This window comes from Poromitra crassiceps (assembly GCF_964638095.1).
Source record: "Poromitra crassiceps genome assembly, chromosome: 7".
Classification (NCBI taxonomy): domain Eukaryota; kingdom Metazoa; phylum Chordata; class Actinopteri; order Beryciformes; family Melamphaidae; genus Poromitra; species Poromitra crassiceps.
The window spans coordinates 23321954-23345475 of NC_139628.1; the positions used below are offsets into that span (position 1 = coordinate 23321954).

Sequence of the window (23522 nt, forward strand, 5' to 3'; positions counted from 1 at the left end):
TAACTAGAGGGTAACAAGATCTGTACTTATAGTCTAACTACGGGGTCGCGGGCTGTATTATGAAGCAGGGGACCAATGTTTGTACTAATAGGCTAATTACGGGGTACCACACTGTACTTACAGGGTAACTACGGGGTTTAAGGAGTGTAGTTATAATATAACTACGGGGTTTAAGTAGTGTAGTTATAGTATAACTACGGGGTTTAAGGAGTGTAGTTATAGTATAACAACTGGGTTTAAGGAGTGTAGTTATGGTATAACAACGGGGTTTAAGGAGTGTAGTTATAGTATAACAACAGGGTTTAAGGAGTGTAGTTATGGTATAACAACGGGGTTTAAGGAGTGTAGTTATAGTACAACGGGGTTTAAGGAGTGTAGTTATAGTATAACAACAGGGTTTAAGGAGTGTAGTTATAGTATAACTACGGGGTTTAAGGAGTGTAGTTATAGTCTAACTACGGGGTTTAAGCAGTGAAAAAATACTTTAACTAGAGGGTAACAAGATCTGTACTTATAGTCTAACTACGGGGTCACGGGCTGTATTATCAAGCAGGGGACAAATGTTTGTACTTATAGGCTAATTACGGGGTACCACACTGTACTTACAGGGTAACTACGGGGTTTAAGGAGTGTAGTTATAGTATAACAACAGGGTTTAAGGAGTGTAGTTATAGTATAACTACGGGGTTTAAGGAGTGTAGTTATAGTATAACAATGGGGTTTAAGAAGTGTAGTTATAGTATAACAACAGGGTTTAAGGAGTGTAGTTATAGTATAACAACGGGGTTTAAGGAGTGTAGTTATAGTATAACTACGGGGTTTAAGGAGTGTAGTTATAGTATAACAACAGGGTTTAATGAGTGTAGTTATAGTATAACAACGGGGTTTAAGGAGTGTAGTTATAGTATAACTACGGGGTTTAAGGAGTGTAGTTATAGTATAACAATGGGGTTTAAGGAGTGTAGTTATAGTATAACAACGGGGTTTAAGGAGTGTAGTTATAGTATAACAACAGGGTTTAAGGAGTGTAGTTATAGTATAAATATGGGGTTTAAGGAGTGTAGTTATAGTATAACAACGGGGTTTAAGGAGTGTAGTTATAGTATAACTACGGGGTTTAAGGAGTGTAGTTATAGTCTAACTACGGGGTTTAAGGAGTGAAAAAATACTTTAACTAGAGGGTAACAAGATCTGTACTTATAGTCTAACTACGGGGTCGCGGGCTGTATTATGAAGCAGGGGACCAATGTTTGTACTTATAGGCTAATTACGGGGTACCACACTGTACTTACAGGGTAACTACGGGGTTTAAGGAGTGTAGTTATAGTATAACAACGGGGTTTAAGGAGTGTAGTTATAGTATAACTACGGGGTTTAAGGAGTGTAGTTATAGTATAACTACGGGGTTTAAGGAGTGTAGTTATAGTATAACAACAGGGTTTAAGGAGTGTAGTTATAGTATAACAACGGGGTTTAAGGGGTGTAGTTATACTATAACTACACTCCTTAAACCCCGTACGATTAGCGTAGAGGGGGGGTGACAGAGACAAGGCCTTGTTACAAAGAGAGGCATTTTGGATACATACCTTACAGACAGAACACCCCAAGGGCTTGAATGAAGAACTTTTGCTAGGTTGTTTTCTTTAGGGGGTGCATCGGGTGGATGTGCTGTGGGTTCACGCATGATGCTCTTGCACTGTAAGGCAGTGTGGGAGCGTCATGTGTGGACCTGCAGTATCTCTATCCGATGTATTCACTTATATGCATTTTATTATGTATTTTTCTAATTCTATTTTAATATTTTCTTACTGATTTTTGTTATTCTAATATGTTGACTTTCCATCTGTGCTTATTTAACACAAGTGTGGCCATCCAGCCTCATTCTTCTCGTTTGCAAAACATTATTGCATTCCTGCTGTGTAATATATACAGACTTATATACAAGTATACTGTTTAAAATTGTACCTTTATCTCTTTTTTGATATTCTCTGATGTTTTTGATATTATATTCGTTGTTATTTTATGTTGGGAGATATTTCCAGTACTTGATAATGTAATTGATTGTACTTCCGGTTTGACACTATTTATACGTCATGTCCGTCTTCTGTCAGCACAATGCTGAAGAAGGCTCACGCCGAAACGTTCATTGTCAATCTGCTTGAAGGTAAATAAAACAACCCAAAAGGATTTATTTTGAGTGCTGGTTTTTTGTCCCTCTGGATTAGCTTAGCACAAGCTTTTTACCTCTAGGGCTCGCAGTTACGCTTCAAAACTCATGAAAGTGGTCCTCATGTGTGAAGATTATCCCGCTGAACCTTGGTTCGCGTTTGATTAAACTTGCATTGCCCACAGACATTATTTGAAGCATCGCGCCAAAAACCCATTCAAAAATCCCATAGACAGAAACAGTGAAGAACCAGGAAGTTCGGGACTTCCGCATTCAGCCTACAAAAATACCTCATCCCTGCGGCTCTCTATAACAAGAGGACTTAGAGGACCACAATTGTCAGGAATAGGTTGAGGCGATGTCTTGTCATAGACGCTGGGTTAGCTGGCTCAGCCTGGCTGGGGGCGTGGTCAGGGTGGGGTAAATCCCCTGTTCGATCCATTCAGCAAAGTTAGAATTGAGCTGCTAGCCCAGCCCAGGCAGACACTATCGGGGATTTGACCACCGCAGTAAACGCACATCTGAACAGACATCTTGTGTTCTGCTCTAGAATCCCAAAAACTGTAGTTAGAGCACCTTCCTTTGGTGAGTCAGCCCATTGAGATATATGGGCGGTTTTACCATTTTATATAACATTTTGTGGGCGTTCCCACACATGCCGACTGTCTCTATGGGGTATTGAATAACTGAAAAATAAACGGGCATTTCAACAAAGACGCTCTGAAATCAGATGCTAATTTCACCAGTCACAAAAACAGGACATTGATGGTGTTCTCCAGAATTAAGGCACTCCAGAGTTCTAGAAGTGGACCAAACTAGCTTTTGGACTGGGACCAGAGACTAGTGATTGGTCCGTACCAGGCTTCCAGGGTTTGATTAGGGTGTTCACACCACCCCAAACACTCCAAACCAAGGGGTTAAATGCTCCAGGGTTCTATTCAAACTGACTGAACAAGGCTGCTGAGATAGTGCCTTAAATCAGGGATACTCAACTTGCTTTGCCCGGGGGCCACTTTCGTGAAAGAAGGCCAGGGGCCAGTTAATAAACAATCAATATACATTTTTCTATAGCGGATTGTAGGTTTTTGGGGTGTCAGCCGGAGTTTAGTCTGACAATGTTGTGCACATGCACCGGATAGTTAGTTAGGTACATACATAAGTGCCTGGGTAGCGAGCAGACGGTGGTATTTGACAATTTAGCAGCTAAATCATAGATTATTGAAAGATATTCCATATTCCAGACTGAAATGCTATAACAGAAGTGGAGTATTGGCCAGAATGACATGAACATTTGGACACTTAGGCCATGTTCACATTACAGGCAAATCCGATTTGCTGATAAAGTCATTAATCATCATTATCTTGATTGGTTTCCCAAATCTGATTTGGGAGTGTGTCCGCACTGCCACAAATCTGATTCTCAAGTCGGATCTGTGTGGCCAGACCTAAACAGCCTATCTTCATGAGTTGCTATGGTAACGACGTGGGCGTCAGTAAATACGTACGTTGGTGACGTGGTTTTCCTGCGCAGAAGCATTTGATGACAAGTTGCGAGTGACGTTCAAATCAGATTTGGTGGATCTGCGCGTCCGCACTCAAGTCACATCAGTCGAAAGCAGATTGGAAACTACCTCCTATGTGGTTTGGGACAAGTGACACAATTCAGACTTGGAGCGTCCAGACTCATAAAACCAATCTGGATAAAGTCATTAATAGGTCACTAAAGTTCACAAGTCAGATTTGGCCTCCTAGTCTGAACATGGCCTTATTCAGCGGGTATCTTGCATGTTGCGTTCAGGTGCACTGTCATTTTTTTTTTTTTTTTTTTTTTTTTTTGTGCAATTCCATCGCGGGCCACACAGGGGGCGCCCGCGGGCCGCCAGTTGAGTATCACTGCCTTAAATTATTATTGTTTAGCCTGGGAAACTCTTCTGCAGAAGATGTTGTGGCTCTAGAGACAGGCCTTTGATTGGTGCAGAGGAAACTATGTTTTCACTTTTCCTCACTTGCATGTATGGGTGCTTGAACCAGAGTACTCTGTTTGAAGGTCTCTTCTCGCAATTCCACCATGCTACAAATACATATGTTTGTTGTACTTCCAACAGAAAGCGGACCAGGGAACTGTCCAGTTGTCCAGGGTGTGAGGAGGATCTAAGGGATCCAGTCTCTTTCGCCTGTGAACACCAGTTCTGCAGAAAGTGTGTCGGCTCAGACAGGGACCAGTCTGGTTCACCAGTAGACTACGCTTGCCCCGAGTGTGGAAAGAAAGGCAGAAAGGATCCTAAATACAGTGAAAATACAGAGAAAGACACAGGTAAGTGTCACTACAGTTTCATTCATACTCGGTGCTTAACCTCACGGTTTTGGACTACCTGCATTCCAGTACCTATATTTGCGTGATCACCTGGTGGCATGAAGAGATGTTGTCTGCCATGCAATAATCCTATAGCTGTCTCTTCTTTCCATTACTTTACCTTCTAAAAACCTATCTCGCTCATATGAAGACAGGTGTCTTCATACAGTATGTATCACTGGTCATAGCAGCAGTAGTTCTGGTAATAATAGTACGAGTATGAACAGTGCTTACTTGGTAAATTATGGAGGTCGGAGGCCCTCCAAGACAGGTGTCTTCATATGGAAGTGATGATTACCTTTATACCATGGTCTGGGTGAATACTCGATTCTGATTGGCTGCAGGATGTCCATTATGTTCTGATAATGTATCCCTACTAAGTAATTCCAGTCAACCTTTCTGTTCACCATTCTAAATTAATGGCCTGGCTAGTGGCTATGGTATCATAGTCAGTGTGTTTGTAGTACTTCAGATGCCCATAAACACCACAGGATGGCGACAAGCTGCAAGAAGTAGGCTACACTGCCCCTCTCAATGTACATTTTCAACCAGCTTTGTATCATTACAAAATCAGTAGTATATCCGAAAACTGTAATCAGTTTTGCAGGCATTCCATTGATATCATTTGTGCACAAATGACATCAATGGTCCACACCCTTAAATCAAATGAACTCTCAATAACTGTCATAACTAAATGAATGTCTGCAAAACTGTTTAGTTTTCAGATGTGTGTGAGATCATGTGTAAAATAAATCAGCATTGTTTTTCGGTGAAGTTCTCCTTTAATGATAGTTTGCTTCACACATCCTTCCAAATCCAATTCACTATTCAACTCGCTACCGTTACTGTACTTCAGGTTGCCGCCGATAGAGGCCTGTAATCGTTCTTATTATGATGATGATGAGGATGATGATGATGATGATGATTATTTTATTGATTTTGGGGGGTGACATGGCTGATGTGCCTGTCTTGTTATTAAACATACTGTAAATTATATTTACAGTTTGTCAACTGTACACAATGTTATTGACTTTGAAAGTTGCTAGCATAAGGTTAGTTTTCTGGCTTCTAAACCAAAGGTTTCCTATCTATAGAGATGAAAAAGTCCCTCCCCTTCGGGGCCCACACGTACCAGTGTCTGCAAGAAATATATGAATGGCAAGAGACAATACTTTTTTGATGCTCTTTGAATGAGGTACTATGATATTGGTAAATTTAAAAACTAACTTTGCAGGTCAAGAAGATTCACAATTTTTATTGTCACTCCGGTTGCACAAGTACACTCGTGTGAAATTTTAGGCCATGAGGAGGCTCCACAGGACGCAAGATTTCCCCCCCTAGGTGAAACGCGGGATGACCACGCCCCAAACTCATTTGATTGGTCGCCGCAACTACTTCTTTCTGAAAACGTGCGGCAAGTAAAAAAGATGTGGTTTAAGATTAGGCTTTTCTTATCTAACACAACCAGATCCTAACCCTAACCACATTGTTGTACTTGCCTAACCCTAACGTTTTAAAATAAGAAAAATGCTTGTTAAAAATGTGTGTGGTTTGACCGGGAATCAAACCCCAGTCATCAGATTGTAAAACAAGCATAGAGTACAGCAGGGATGACGTATTTTTGCAACGCGGAAGTCCCGGACTTCCGGGTTCTTCACTGTTTCTGCCTATTTTGAATGGGTTTTTGTCGCGATGCTTCAAATAAGGTCTGTGGTTAATGCAAGCTTATTCAAACGCAAACCAGTGTTCAGCAGGATAATCTTCACACATGAGGACCACTTTCATGAGTTTTGAAGCGTAAATGTGAGCCCTAGAAGTAAAAAGTTCATGCTATTCCAGAACTACACACAGTGTCGCATAGGCTTCCATGTCACGTCACCACAGCCAAATTCAACTTTTATCAAAATAAGTGTTGTTACTGTGAGCTGACAGAGAGCAGTGTGTGGGATGGAGGGGGGAACATGCACCCAATTAGTTAGCAATCACTTAGAGACACACACACACGCACGCACACACACACACACACACACACACACACACAAATAAAATAAAGAAGTTTATTAACTCATTGAGTGCCAGCCACTTTTGGAGAACGGACGCTCCCAGTGCCAGAGTTTCAGAGCGTTTTCAGTGATTTCTCGAGGCCCACAGAATATTGTGTGATATTACTATGTAAACACCGAACACGCACAAAGAACGATGATACTCTATTGTATCAGCAGCAAAAAAAAGTTTATTGATATCATTTTCCGTTCTTTAGTTATCAGCCGGAGAAGATAGGTCAAAAACAGCAAAAAAAGGCGTTTCCATCTAGGAGCTGAGATATTGAGCCTTTTGTGAAATTAAGCATTTCAAGCAAATCACTGACTCTGAAACTAATATTTTCTGACCTGAAACATCTGAACAGTAATTTCCTTCAATAAACAGCACCCCACCCCCCTCAACTCCAAACTCCTCCTCCGTGGGAGTGTCTCTGGTGGCTCTGCTCGCTGTGCTGGCTGCTGCGTGTGTCAGGCGAGTCTCTGCTGCCTGCTATGGCAGGCTCTGCTGCCTCACGGATCCACGTTCAGATGGCGGCCGCTCGTTGGGGGAGTCTGGATGGGGCTCGCGTTCGTCTGCGTTTCTGGGGTTTCGGTTGTGAGCTGGGATGAAGCTGCGTCCGATTATAGGCTTTCTGCTGCGCGTTTCAAAGTGCCTGCACCCAGTCTATTTTCGGAGCGCTCAGCCTTGTGCGCCGGCTCCCAGCGCGACACTGTATAAGCCAAACCATTCTCATGAGAATGGTTTGGTCGTAAAGCCAAACCATTCTCATGAGAATGGTTTGGCTTTGGTTTTATTTTCTGGCGGCTAATCGTGTGGAGAAGCTATGCAGCAGAGACAGAGACATTTGTGGGAGCGGATTGACTGCTGTTCGCAGCTAACGTTGGCTCCATGCAGCCAGAGCAATTTGTGCCGCTCTGGCTCATGCATCTGTTTCTCTTTGATCACGGGGCATTTTCTGCTTTTTTTTCCTCAACTTTCTCTAATCTGGAGAGCACTGTCGCCACCTAATGGGTTGGTAAAATAGGTTATACACATTCAACATGCCCCAAAATTTTACAGGAGATGGATCTGGCTTTGATCCACGTCCCACCGTCAAAAAACGCAATTGACGACTTTAGTCGTCATTGGCACTCAACGTTACTATCCGAATTGACGACTAAAGTCGTCATTGGCACTCAATGAGTTAAACATACATAACTATAAACCAACTGGCAACTATTAACATTAATGATAAACAGTACTGGCATGAAACTACTGTAACAAAACTAACCCACCACTACACAGGTCTCTACAGGTGAAGAGGGGATTCTCCATTCACCGCCATTCATATTTTTTCAGCGCTGGTACAGGGAGAAAAGCAGGAAGTGATGTTCACTTTGCTTCTCTATTGCGAACAAACTAACGTTAGATAATTTGTTATTCTAGAACAGGGGTGGGCAACTATTTTTCATGGGGGGCCACATGAGAAACCCAGATTGTTGCCGGGGGCCGAACAAATATTGTCATGCCATAACCCATGGGTGGGCAACTTTGATGATAGAGAGGGCCACACAAAAAAATCCTCACTACCAAATTTTGCTGAGGGCCAAACGGCGCCAGGGCGAAACATTTGGGGCATTTGAACCCAGGTTTAGAGGAATAACTAATTTTAAATTAACAGTTGTGATGTTATTATTCAGTCTTAACCACCAATATTTGATCCTTTTCTCATTCACTCACCCCCTGCTCTCCCTGCAGGCTTGAAATTCACTTTTTTGACCACCTGCTAATATGGTTGCTAGATTTTAAAGTTACCAGCCAATTAGAATTTCCACTAGCCAAAATGTTTTTCTTGAAATAAACCAGAATATGAGTGGGTTAATTTAAGCATAAGTATCAGTAAGTGGCCCGGGATTCTCAAAGCCTGTGTTGAGGGTCACACGAACAAAAATGCACTCTTGAAGCTAAATAAATCCAAAACCAACGAGTGAACAGTCATTTCTTACACATGAGATTACTTTTAGCCTTATAGTCATAAATATTATTGAAAGATATTCCATGTTCCAGACTGAAATGTTATAACAGAAGTGGAGTATTGGCCAGAATGACATGAACATTTGGAAACTTATTCAGCGGGTACCTTGCATGTTGCGTTCAGGTGCACTGTAAAAAAAATTGCGGGACGTATTTTGCCCATGTGTGTTCTAGAATGTATACAACTACGGTAACTATTGGAAAATACTACAATTATAAAATACTACATTTGGAAAATACTACTAAATCTAGTTTGAAAGAGCGAGTGGGCAATAGCTGTGTGACTGTGAACGGCGAGGCGAGGGAAAGAGAATTTCTGTGTTCGCCCTTCAGCGTGATATCCCCGTCGACAGTGTAGTCTCATTTAGCCGTTTGCTTGCTAGCTGCCCTTTTAACACCACGTAAAAGCTTCAAAACTCATAAAAGTGGTCCTCATGTGTGAAGATGATATTACTAAACACTGGTTCGCATTTGAATAAGCTTGTGTTAACCACAGACCTTATTTTAAGCATCGCACCAAAAACCCTTCAAAAATCCCATAGGCAGAAACAGTGAAGAACCCGGAAGTGTTAGTATCCATGTTTTCTGGACTCATTCCTGCGGTACTCTATTAAGCCACGAGCCGAAGCACAACCTGAGCTGAACTCCTCCGTTTTCAGGAAGAAGCAGTTGCGGCGACCAATCAAATTAGTTCAGCGCGTGGTCATCCCCCGTGTTTCACCCACAGGACATAAATATAAGCAAAAAGCAACACATAGACAAACAAAAGTTTCCGAAACTTTGAAGCGTTTAATGAAAATTGCATTAAAGAAAACGCATTTACGCTTCGAAAATCATAGTGGTCCGCAGTTTTATAAGCTTTTGTTAACCACAGACCCTATTTCAAGCATTTAAACAAAAGCCCCATGCAAAAATCCCACAGACTTTTACACATTAAGAGCTGGAAGTGCTAACATTAGGGCTGGGTATTGGCAAGGACCTCACGATAAGATATGTATCACGATACATGGGTCGCGATACAATTGTATCATGATACATTGCGATACACATATTGCGATATATTGCAATACTCTAGACAATTTACTCAAAATTAAATAATAGAGCTAAAGATACAACACACTGTGTACCACCCAGGTAGTATATGTACATCACTTTATACTGATAAGTTAGTGGACAAATTTAGTCAAAACTACTGAGTGTTGAGTGTTACTGAATGCATCGATATAGGAAATATCGATACAGTATCAATTAGGGGTGGGAATCACCAGATGCAGAGGCCTGGCATGGCATGGCCATTTCTTTTTTTCCGATACTTGGCGTCCAAGTATCGATACAGTATCGGGAAATAAAATATTGCGATATATTGCCGATTTGCCGTATCGATTATATTGCCCAGCCCTAGCTAACATCCAGCTATTCAGGACTCATTCCATGGTACTCTATTACTGTAGGTCTCTGCTGGGACAATAATATCCTGTGTGTGGTGTGTGGTGTAAATCCCACAGTCCAATATGGGCAATTGTGCATGCTATCTTGAGCATCCAGAAACAATTGTTAATAACATGTTTTTTTAAATAACATTTATTTACAGTACAGGGGGAGTCTCACTGACTGAGAGTAATGCTCTCTTTTTCAGGAGCACCCTGTTCTCATTCACACACACATTCATACCTGGAAGCTGACCAGTACAACCACAGTCTGATCTGTTGGCCACTGATCAACATTCATACCTGGAAGCTGACCAGTACAACCACAGTCTGATCTGTTGGCCACTGATCAACATTCCCACCTGGAAGCTGACCAGTACAACCACAGTCTGATCTGCTGGCCACTGATCAGCTCCACTGGGGCAGTTGGGGTTAAGGGCCTTGCTCAAGGGCACCTCGGTGGTGGTAATGAGGGAGGGGCAAGCGTTGCCTTTTCACTTTCCCCACCCCGATTTATCCTGCCGGTCCCGGGGATTGAACCGACAACCTTCCGGTCACAAGCTCGCTTCTCTAACCATTGGGCCACCCCACCACTGCCCCAAAGTAAGACCCACATCAATGTGGACATTTCAAAAGCTTGATCCAGCTGAGACTGAGCATGTAGGCCGACTGCCAGCTTTATGGCATGGCCATGACATGTTTTATTGCTGTCATTTCATTATTCACTGATGTTTCCGGCAGTCAAAATCTATATCCTATGCATCCAATAGATATACTCAAGCTAGAGTTTTCCTGGTAACTGGTTGAAGCCATTGGATTTTCCTTTATGTGTTCATAGTAGCCTATGTGGGCATTTTTATGTTGTAAAAATTTGCATTATGTACCGTATGCAATAATCAGATATTGTTATAGGTGAGCAGTAGTGGGAGCTAAAGCCCCCTACACAGGATCCGCGTTAAAACAGCTCAGCTGTCCTGTTGTTTTCCTATGGGGGAGAGCGTTGCTGCTCAACTTGGCGGCAGCGCTACCCATGGCGATGCGCACAGCTCCATTTTGACACTTTTGCTCTGCGCCCAGAGTTCAAAATATCTCAACGCTGACCTACTTGTCGATGACCTTTTCATGAGCGCAACCAATCAGAGGAGGAAAAGAAGATAGCCGGTGCTCGCACTGTCGCTGCTCACCTCTTGTCCTGCAGATTTGCTCTCCGCTCTACATGCTCATCATGTGAGGCTTTAGGTCATAAAGTCGGGCATAATGTTTGCTGTTAGGTCTACTTAAGCTGTGTGGCTCCACTGCTCTTGTTATCTTGATGTTCCAGAAGCTTTTCCCTCCAAACTGACTCGTGGGAACAGTGACCCTCTTGCTGTTCCAGGACCTCATCATTTACAATTTAAGCACTGCACATATTTGTACTATTATACTACTAGTACTACCACTGCTATGACCAGTACTATAATGATAGATTAATATGTATAGACCAGTGTTTCCTCTATAATTGACCGATGTGGTATCGCTTTATCCGTGACCACTTTATGATTTGTTCTTTGCCTCTTCAATCATGAAGATGCATCTTGGCAGATTCACATTTGATTTCCACTACTGATTATAGAAAGACTATAGAAAAAACTGTAGAAAATATTTTGATTGTTGATTGAACACATGCCACCTACCATCTGTATTAGGGAGATTTTGACCACTAGAGGGTACAAGCGCGAGCAGTGATATTTTTTGAAGATTGTTCTTCACCTTTTGCTGTCATTTGTTAGTTCACAGTAGAGCAGAGGGGAGGGGAGTGTCCCATTACAGGCACAAGAACACTCTACAAGCTGTGATTTTTATACAGCAATACAAATCAACTCATATAACCATTGTGCAGTAAAGATTTTGTCTGCCTTATTTTCTTTTTCTTTTTTGCATGAACACATATTTAACTAAAGACATATTTTGCTTTTAACGCTCAAAGGTCTTATTGTTTAGAAATATGTAAAAACAAATTACTTATTTGATTGTTACAGGAATTAGGATACAGGATTGTTACAGCCTGGAAAGTGAAGAAGTGAAAGTGAAGAAGAAATTTAAAAAGGAAATGAAAAAGAAATGGACTTTCACTGGTCCTGATGACCAACGGAGCTCCCTGAACAGTATATTTGCAGAACCCAACATCACAACAGGAGAGAGTGATCAGCTAAGTGCAGAACATGAGACCAGACAAATCAAACGGGAATTCAGAAGGCAATCATCGTCCGAAAATCCAATCAACATAAATGACATCTTCAGACCTTTACTTGACCAGAAACCCCACAGAACTGTCCTGATGAAGGGCATCGCAGGCATCGGAAAATCATTTGCCGTGCAAAAGTTCATTCTTGATTGGGCCTCAGAGGAAGCAAACAAGGACATTGATTTTGTTTTCAGTCTTCCTTTCCGAGAGGTGAATATTATGAAGAAGGAAGATAAGATCAGCTTGCATGGGCTCCTGACCAAATTCCACCCTGCATTGCGCGACCTGAAAGATGCAGAGGGTTATGCCAAAGCCAAGATTGTGGTGATCATGGATGGTCTGGATGAAAGTAGACTTCTTTTAGACTTTGAGAACACCAACATAGTAACATCTGTCACTGAGGAAGCATCAGTAAATGTGTTGCTGACAAACCTCATCAGGGGTAAACTTCTGCCCTCTGCTCTCCTCTGCATAACTTCCCGACCTGCAGCAGCCAGCCAGATCCCGGCTGCAGAGCTTGTTGACATGGTGATGGAGATAAGAGGGTTCACTGACCCACAGAAAGATGAGTACTTCAGGATGAGATTCAGTGATGACTTGAGCCTTGCTGAGAGGATCATCAAACACATCCAGTCTTCGCAAATCCTCCACATGATGTGCACCATCCCAATTTTCTGCTGGATTTCAGCCGAATTATTTCAGGAAACCTTTAGAGGAGATGAGAAAGCTGAAATCCCTCAAACTCTGACTGAGATGATGGCTAACTTCCTGTTCCTTCAGACAAAACGCAGAAGCCGAAAATATGACAAGAAGACAGAGAAAAACAAAGAGAAGCTCCTGCAAAAGCACAGAGAATTTCTTCTGAAACTCGGAAAGCTTGCATTTGAACACCTTGAGAAGAACAACCTCATCTTCTATGAGGAAGACCTGGAAAATTATGACATTGACATCACAGAAGCGTCAATCTACTCTGGCTTTTGCAGCACAATTCTAAGGGACCAAAATATGTTTTCCAAGAAAAAAGTCTTCTCCTTTGTGCACCTGACCATACAGGAGTTCTTTGGAGCTCTCTACATCTATGATTGCTTCACAAACAAGAATACAAAGGTGCCCGACCCCTTCCTCGGTCAGAAGACACAGAAAGAACATACGTTACTTGATCTGCTAAAGAGAACAGTAGACAAAGTGTTGGAGAACAAGAACGGCCACCTGGACTTCTTCTTGCATTTCCTCCTTGGCCTCATGGTTGAATCCAACAGGAGAGTTCTTCCAGGCCTGTTGACACCCCCGGAACCAAGCTCAGATGCCACCAGGAAGATCCTGACTTATATGAAAACCATCCGAAGAAAGGGCCTCTCACCAGACCGGTGCATCAACCTGTTCCAGACCATGGTGGAGATGAGAGACCACAAAGTGAAAGATGAGATTCAGGAATATCTGGCGTTGAAAGATCACTCGGGAACAGAGCTGACTCCTGTGCACTGCTCAGCACTGGCCTACATGCTGCAAGTATCAGCAGAAGATCTAAAGGAGTTTAACCTTAAGGGTTACAACACATCAGAGGCGGGCAGGATGAGACTGATACCAGCTGTGAGGTGCAGCCAAAAGGCTTTGTAAGTGTTACCATTTCCATTAATTGTTTTTAGCTGTAGGTATTAAGTTCCTCCATTTAAAAAAACCCAGTCAAAACATTGACTAAAAAAAGCACGTTTAACCTTGAATTTCAGTCAATATTCATCCTTTTAAGATCTAACATACTGTATCTATCAGCAGCTTTCATGGAATGTAATTAAAAATAAAAATAAGGGAGAGAGAGAAGAGAGAGAGAGAGAAAGTACAGTATGAGGATTGTGGACATATTTTGTAATTAATTATATGTCATAATTAATTACATGCCAATGTTGAATAGATGTTATGTTTGAAGGCACAGAAATGGTATTCTCCATTAATATTACGTTGGAGAATGCACTTCCGGTATAAACCATGCCCACTTCGGTTCCGTTCTTTTTAAATTTCTAAGTGTTGTTATTTATAGGTTATTATGCATTGATTTTCTTTGTCTGGCCTATTTGAGACCAAAAAGGGTCCCACGTGGCGCGTGGACTAAAATAAGTTTGACACCACTGCTCTACAACTTCCCAGATCTTCTATAGTCAGATCTGCGCTGGACTAAGCTGCGAGCACAGTGCAAACTGCATGCTATCTGAAAAGGCCATAAGTGCTAGCTAGACCAACCACATTTTGAAAATGTTTAAGCTTATTTTCTTCAATCAACTAATTTAGACTGAATTGTCTATAAAATATAATACATTTTAATGTAATGTAATTTCACATAACATCAATTCATTTTTAGCCCACGGCCCCCCATCCAGATAATGTTTTGGCCCTTGAATGGAAAGAATGGGGGCCATGGTCCTCAATTGGAAGTTTCTGTGATAAATGTAAATGGGGAGTAAGGCAGAATTGCTAAAGAGTTGATGCTAGTGGAAGCAAACTACAGATACATATTTGAGATGGAACCCAAAGTGTGACAAACTACATTTGATCCTCCATTGCACCACCATCAGGTCAACCTTGCAACAGCAAATAGCAACTTGTTTAACATTTCTCCTATAAAGTTACCTTAATTTTCATTACATTTTACACCGTATATTTCAACTGCTCACATCTTTGTATCACAGAACGTTTTAAAGAAAGATTTGTTAAAAGTAAGGTAGATGTGTGAAAAATTACAGTGTAGAAATTAGAAAAATGATACCTACATCATTAACTAATGTTCTTATCCAGAGTGGCCTACAACAAGTGTAACATTAGAATAAGCATACATTCCTACATCACCAACATTACAACCAATGTTAAGGAAGTCAAGGGTCAGAGGTCACAGCATCCAGACAATAGATGAAACAAAGGATCCTGTGATCCTAGACTGATCATACCAATCAGGAAGAAACCTTTGTCTCCCTGTATCTCACAATAATCAACAGGTGTTGTTTTTCAGGATTACATAAGTATAACCCCGTTATCTAACGCTGTTCACAGATTAGCTGACTGTAAACTGACTGGAGAGTGGGTCAAGCAGCTTGCCTTCGCTCTCAAGTTCCCCAACTCTGCTCTGAGGGAGCTGGACCTGAGCAACAACGACCTGGCGGATGTTGGAGTGCATCAGCTGTCTACTGGACTAGAGAGTCCACACTGTAGACTGAAGACACTCAGGTGCTTATCCATATGTGACCTGCTCCATCGTTTTTGAGTCACATTGACCCCGAAAAGATACACCCGTTTATGCCTTGACTGTTTCCAAACTATCTTTTTGAGAAAAACTGCCTTAAAGTTTGAAATTCTGAAACATTAGAGAAATCATTCAAACATAAAAAAAATCTGAGTTGTCACTACCACCACTACTACTCCTACTATTACTGCTGGTGATTGGTGATGTCACCAGTGATGTCACTCAAGCACTCAATGATGATGTCATCAGTGATGTCATCAGTTCTACTGCTACTACTATACACCCACACCCCAGGTAGGATTGGGCTGGAAATTTGTATAACCGTGTGTTCTGATCCGGGGAAGGTTATGGGAAGGTCCAGTTGGTTTCAAGGACTTTCCAGGTGGTTTCCTGGAAAGTCCTGGAAGCAGCTGAATTCACTGCGCAAAACACCCCAGCATCCAGATATGTTTTTGCCCAGATTTTTCAAATTATGACCCATATATCGTCGCTGTCGTTCCAGGACCTCGAATTTCCAAAACAGAAACTTTTCAGGAAGTAAAAAAAACCTGTTTGCTCTTAAATTACTGAACCAAATGTCGTCCAAGTTGGCACATGTCTTAATTATAGTTAGTTTCCCACTGAATGTGTCATTACTTTATTAATATCTTACCTGGATAAGCTCAAATTATGTTGTTTATATTATCAGTCCGACTTGGAAGCGCTTTCTCACGGCCAGTCAAGCGGGAGAGAGTCGCATACTCATGCACGAGCCCCCAAGCTCCAGGCCGCGGGGGCGCGCGCAGGAGCAGCAGCATTGCCCCTCGCCTCTCATGGCCGAATGGGGGCTTTGGCATGGGGTGAGAAATAGTCTGACATAACGTAACGTTAACGTTACTTTATTCTCGTCAGAAAGCACTCCGATTTGCATGTTAAAACAAGTTTGCAGCCTAGGAATAACTGGAAAACATTTGATTGATATATTAACGTCAGAGGAAGCCAGGATGAGTCAAAACGATATGAGAAATACACAGCGCGTCTGCCGTGTGTCTTTTCCGGGTTTATTGTCCTGCGTGGGGGGTACACACGGAGGTAGGGGGGGAATTTCGAGGTTTGACTGACAGATTGAGGGCGAATGGCGTTATGAGATTTACTCACAAGCTCGTTTTAATGCTTTTCCATTGGTTGCATTTGTTAAAAACCACACAGAGACGTGAAGGGTGACCAATGGCATTGATTCATGACAAAAAATAAAAAAGTGAAAAAAGGCACATTCCTGGAACGACAGCGACGATATGATATCTGTGTTGGATACTCTCCGATCACGGCACAGGGGAGATTTCCTATCAGGAGCACGTCTTGGCTCGATATGGGACACTTTGATACTACCAGAATCTGGATTTTTGATATTTCCCTGATTTGATTCACGCCATATTTTGAATCCCCAGCACATAACATTTCTGGAGTCATTATACCACACTATCCTACCCAAATATCTCAACAAGGCAAGGCAACTTGAGGAAGTCCATGGCCAGCAGCTCAAGGGGGCGTGATGTGGTTATGGGCACCAGGGGGGCTGGTGTGGCTATGGTGGGTGCTTTGCGTAGGACACATGTAGGACAGGAGGAACACCAGGCCTTGACCTCCTCAGTTTGCTTAGGCCAGAAAAAGCAGCTTCTCACCAGTGCGAGAGTTTGTTCAGGTATGACCTGCTTTCTCATGACAAGCTTGCCACACCTGTTGTTTGTAGACAGCTGGGAGGACTATTTGCTTTACCTGGTCATGAGTCTTTAGGTCCTGTACCTGACGGTACAGAATGCCATAATTCAACAAGAGACGCCCCCTTTCTTTAAGGAGTCTCCGTGCCATGGGATGCAGACTTTTTCTTTGGAGGCTGTCAGGTGGTCCTCTGGCCTGCCATAACTGCAACACTTGTTGCATTGCAGCATCCTGGCTCTGTGCATCCTGCCACTGGCTAGGTGTTATGCCCACTTGTACCTCACTCAGCTGGTCTTCGACATATGGGGGAGGTGGAGTGATTATCCCTACCCCCGCACAGCAGGCCTGGACCACATCAGCAGTCACCTGACGACACGGAGCGAACAGCGGAGGCTCCTTATCTGCACTTGTTGCTTCGCTTGTTTCCAAAGGCAGACGTGACAGGGCGTCTGCATTAGCGTTGGCCTTTCCAGGCCGGAACTTGATTTCAAAGTTGTAGCTTGCCAGCCTGGCTGCCCACCGCTGCTCCACACTCCCCAGATTGGCTGTCTGTAAGTGAGTGAGGGCGTTATTGTCGGTGAATACTGTGAAGCGAGAACCCAACAGATACTCATGACATTTTTCAGTTACTGCCCATTTTAATGCAAGAAACTAACTTAACGGAACTATAGTTGGCGTCATTCTCCTCGGTTGGGTACAGGCTCCTACTGGCATAGGCGATGACCACCCCATCTTGAACGTGGCTTAGCACAGCCCCAACCCACGCCAGCTGTCATCTGTGAATAGCAGTGAAAAGTTGGCAAAGGCAACAATGTCATAGACACTGTGATATCATCAGTGACATCAATTGCTCGAGTCACTGATGACATCATCGAGGGCTCAAGTTACATCATATATATATGATATACATCACTGTCTCTCCCCAGACTCAAATATTATGTTGAATTGCTGCCTCCGCATACTACATACTGTAAGTGAGTCTGTGCCAGTTCACAGCCACTGCTGGTTTTGAAGGCGGGTTGAAATTGAATGAGTGACAGGTTGTAGCACCGATGAGAGAGCGGTTCGAAAAATGGGCTGCGCCTCCCGTGTTGTCTGATCGCAAAGTCGTTACTGATTGGAGAGGACTGAATCCATCACTGGCATATGACTGGCCAAGCGAACAGTTCCCTTCCATAACCAGCCCTCTGAGGGAAAGTGTCCCAGACCCAGAGAGAGCTCTGCAGCCACGGAGTGTATCAGCGTAAGAACTCTCACGGCCCGGCCACATCTACGCGTCATTTGACGCGGGCTGACGCTACTGCCCATCCACTTTGTATTGGAACATGCTGCTCGACGCCTCGCAAAGCATGCTGGGAGACCAAGCGACGCGTAGCAGGCTTGTGAAGCGACAGTGGGCAACAGAGGGGGCGGGTGGAATTTGACAAAGTACAAAGCTAGCCAATTGAGCTCGTCCTAGGACCTATCCTACCCTTCCTGTCCTCTTCCACTTCCTCTCTAACACCAATTTTCAAAGAAGCAAAGTAAATCTAGCAGCAGCTAGCTTGGGAGCTAGCTGCTGCTTCCGGATTTCCACGCCCGCCAAGCGTCAAGCGTCCATAGAGCCAAGCGTCAGCCCGCCTCAAATGACACGTAGATGTGGCTGCACCGTCATGGGTCTGGCGTTGAGACTACATCACTGATGATGTCATAGACATTGTGACATCATCAGTGACATCATTACTGACCAAGATCATCATCACAAATCTCACATTGTGGGACAAAAACTGCGGAATAAAAACGCAGACAGGACCCACATAAAAAATGAGTGACATCACTGATGATGTCATATACATTGTGACATCATCAGTGACATCATTACTGACCAAGATCGTCACAAATCTCGCAATGTGGGACAGAAATTGCAGACAGGACCCACTTACTCCCTTTATAAAGAGGAAAAAGATCACAGTTGCTCAAGTGACAACACAACTCCCGTATATAGGACCTAGGACCTCCCCAGGACAAACAGCTCTCACTGTTCAGAGGGTCAAAATGTGGAACACACATTAAATGGGATTATAGCTGGGAGCATTTTAAAACCAATATAAAGCAATACAAACCTTACTTATTGCCCCATTTAATTGTCCAAGTTACTGTATTTTAGTTTACATTGAACTTTAATTCTTTACATTTCAGAAATTTAGCAAAGGGTTTGGCCTCATACAGTAGGCAGTAGATTGAGACAGAGAGGGGAAAACAATGCTGCACAAACCAGCTAAGTCAAAAATGTCAAGCTTTAGATTAGAATGCGTGTTCTACAGTCTAGTGGCTTAAACCAGCCGGTCACATGAACTCACAGAACAAAATGAAATGTGAGTTCACGTGACCGGCTACCTTAAGTCATCCTTTTCAAAGAATGTATGGAAATTTTAGCTTACTTTGCTGCTGATTGTCTTTATACCTGACTTTTGTTTGATACATGTTACCATGTATGTACATTATGTCAGTAGGCTATAGCTACTACTGTAGCCTATCTTTAGTTGTCTGGAAAACATAAATATGTAAACTTCCTGACCATGCTGATGAAACAACGCTTGTGTTTACTCAGGTTGTCAGGATGCATGGTAACAGAGAAAGGCTGTGCTTCTCTGGCCTCAGCTCTGACGTCCAACCCCTCCCACCTGAGAGAACTGGACCTGAGCTACAATCACCTTGAAGAATCAGGAGTGAAGCAACTCACTGAGCTGAAGAATAATTCAACCTACAGTCTCTCCGAACTCAAGTAATTAGTCTAAGTCTAGTTTTCTACCGGTTGCAGTGAAGAGGTTGAGGATACTGCTGCCCAAGAGTGCCACCATGAATAAAGATAGATAGAGAGAGATGGATAGAGAGAGAGAGAGAGATGGATGGATAGATAGATAGATAGATAGATAGATAGATAGATAGATAGATAGATAGATAGATAGATAGATAGATAGATAGATATAGGGCCCTATCGTTGTACGGCGCTATCGTTTGCGCTGCGTTTGCGCACCTCTTATTGCTATGTTCCCAGCGTCTTAAAGGAGGACTTACCCCCTAGATATGTATCAGAACAGTGATTTGAAAATACCTATGGAAAAAACCAAGAAATTACATATGCTCTTCTCTATACTAAACTCTTTGGCTGTGTTCAAGTCAAGATTTTTTTTCGGAAATCGACGCCATTACAGTTTGCCCACCACCTCAAAAATAATTTATTTGAGAGGGGCAATATCTTTATAAATATCAACAACTAGCCAACGCTGGTGGCATGTATGGAAACAGTGTTGCTCAAAATGGTTGAAAGTTATATCAATTTGGTAATTCAGTGGCGAACTAGAAATTTAATTATTTTTTTCCATGTATGTGTGTGTGGGCGTCTGTATCTATCGATAAGAGCAAAGTGAGGCGAGGCTCGTTTACCGCAGCACACCGCACAATAGGACAAACCCCCCGCTCTGGGGTAACACAATGCGAGATTTCTCCATGTCATTCCCTCGTCCAACTTGACATGAAGTCCCTTTTTAATTTTAGTTTGGGGGCTTTTCGTGATTCTTGTTAAAAGTTGTGCAAAAGTTTTCCTCTCAGCAGAGCTCAGCAGAGCGCTGTAGGCTGCTCCCTCTTCCCTGGAAAAGTCACCAGGCACGCTGCTGACTTTGTGTGCTGTGTGTGTGAGATTCTGGCATTGTCTGACGTAAATAGATCAATCAAATGTTTTCCGGTTATTCCTAGGCTGCAAACTTGTTTTAACATGCCAATCGGAGTGTTTTCTGACGAGAATAAAGTAACGTTAACGCTCTGATTTTTCCTCTCAGGGCGCAGGCAGGCAGCGCAGGGCAGAGCTGCAGAGCTCTTCTCCTCCTCAGTCAGTCCAAACTCAATACCGATCTAATCTCTCAGTATGAGATGCAGGGAAATATATTTTAGTAGCCGATGTGTTTAGAGCAGCGTTGTCACGTCGTAATATAGTGTTATATTTTACATGTGCGCTAAACTTCGATGAGATTTGTTTGCGGAAATGTCAGACAGTGCTCTCTCGGCCAGAGGCAGAGAGAGCACTGTCTGCTGCTGCTGCGCGCGCCCCCGGAGCTTGGGGGCTCGTGCATGAGGATAAGGCCTGACTGGCCTGGAGACAGTGCTTCCAACTCGGACTGATAATATAAACATCATCATTCAAGCTTATCCAGGTAAGATATTAATAAAGTAATGACACATTCAGCGGGAAACTAACTATAATTAAGACATGTGCCAACTTCGACGACGTTTGGTTCAGTATTTTAAGAGCAAACTTCCTGAAAAGTTGCTGTTTTGGAGATTTATAAAAGGTTGGGAATGATTTTACAGCAACACAATGCAATGTCCTTCCTTTTATGATTATAGTGGCGTTTATTGATAGTATTGTGTTACATAGGAGTTGGTAGGAAAATAACAGGCGATTGTAATAAATTAACAGGTCAAGTGACATCATGGGAATAGGCTTGGAGTTGTGAGGAGCCGAAAGGGTACAGGGGGGGTAGGGGAGTAACTATCTTGAAATCCCATAGTCTTTGGTTCATGGTGACGTCACGACGTGTCAAATATCCCATTCATTTGAGGAAAAAAAAAAAGCAGTGTTCCACCCTTAGAGGGCGCTTATGCCAGGTATGCTGCTGAAAAATGATACAAATGGTAAAATGGCAACAGTTTGGTGTCAAATGTGGAAATTTTGACCAGAATTCTTCACACATCACCCCCAAAGTCATAGATATTGGTTAAAAGCTGAAAAAAAATGTTTTGGAGGTAAGTTCTCCTTTAAGGTATCGTCTGCCTCCACCGTCCAGTTTTGCGCTGTGATGACACAGGTGTAGGCGTGGCCCAGGCGTGTCGGTGGGCCTCTAGCCTATCATGTGTCTCGCGCAAGTGTCATTTAGCGATGTGGGGAAGATACCGTCGGTATGTGCCGAGCGCAAAGAGAGGTTTGGGAGTTGCCCGTTCCAAAATAGGCGTTCCAGCGCAATGTGTTAGAAAAAGGGGCTATGGGTGCTCTCAATTTTAACGCCAGGAAATAGCTGGTCTTAGCGCAAACGCAGACGTACGCCTGAGCGCAGACAGTCTCCACATCTCCGTGCAGTGCAGGAAATCCTTGCTTGGATCCATTTACGCACGGCATGGATGTCACTCTCCACTCGCGCCTGCACACACTCTTCTCTCCTCGGAATGCCACGTTGATTTTCAACTATAGTCTACATTGCAGAAACAACACATTGATTTAAAAATGAGAATTTGTTTGTCATGGTTTTATTAGGCTACATAATTCTCAACCATACAGGTTTGTGGTGTGAGGTAACAGTAGATTGCCTTTGAGAAAGTTGTGACGGTGTTGTGCCAAGCTGCCTCTGCCCACCCTGGCCGGCCCAAAACACCCAGGGCCCCGACCCGTAGTACAGTAACCTATTTCCCTGCAATTGCACGCATGCAAGACCAGCTTCTCCACAGCGCGGATGGCGTGACCGCAGTCAATGGCTTAACCAGAGTGGACAATTCTGACACAGGCTATTGAAATAGGCTAGAAGTAAAATCTCACACATTCCTACCCTATCAAAGAAACAAATATTTTTAGATGTGTAGGTCTATGTTATAGCCTATATGAACGAAATGTCTATTACAGTAAGCGCACGCTTTGGGACATCACTGCGTAATTGCGCGGTGGCCCTCTCTCTCTTCCCTCTCTTGTTCTCTCTCCCCCCCCCCCTCTCTCTCTCTCTCTCTCTCTCTCTCACCCTCTCTCTTTCTCTCTTTTAAGGGGAGTGATCTCACCTTGTGAATCCTTTATGGGCATAAACATGCCTATGGAGGTTTGCGCTGAGATGACGTGAAGCGCAGCGGGCCGACACGCCCACAATTAGGGTTTTGCGCAGCACTATTCCAACGCAAAACGGGCGCTAACGCAAAATTACTGCCATTGGGAAGATAGAGCCCAATATAGTCTTCATAGGTGGCATATGCCTTTAAACATTTCACTTACAAAGCTGGTGGGATCTTTATCATTTGCATCAAATGTACCTTATTGTTATCTGTTTACCTTTGGACATTTGATGTTTTGTTATTATTTATGTCTGAACTCCTAACTCATAAAATGCAGTCTTATAGAGTACAATAGGTAGAGCAATGCACTTAATCTATTTGTCTTTTGTTCTCCACAGTGTTGAACATGGTGGAAGTTTGCGGATGAGACCAGGCTTTAAGAAATGTAAGTATCTGTGATAACTATTAGGTCTAAAATTATGCTTCTGAATATGATATTCAATCATCTTGAATCAAGTGTCACTTGAATCAAGTGACATCATGGTGGGAGTTACCCACAGAAGAAATGGAAAGACTCCTCC

General features: G+C 43.0%; 1 protein-coding gene across 1 annotated transcript in view; it reads left to right on the plus strand.

Moving 5' to 3' along the window:
• The window catches only part of LOC310779235 (NLR family CARD domain-containing protein 3-like), a 46248-nt gene that overhangs the window by 20426 nt on the left and 2300 nt on the right, over positions 1-23522 (plus strand). The window contains exons 4-8 of the mRNA XM_083639749.1: positions 4273-4481; positions 12022-13840; positions 15267-15440; positions 19745-19918; positions 23340-23386. Coding sequence (XP_083495875.1) covers positions 4273-4481; positions 12022-13840; positions 15267-15440; positions 19745-19918; positions 23340-23386 — 2423 coding nt within the window. The remainder of the gene's footprint in view (positions 1-4272; positions 4482-12021; positions 13841-15266; positions 15441-19744; positions 19919-23339; positions 23387-23522) is intronic.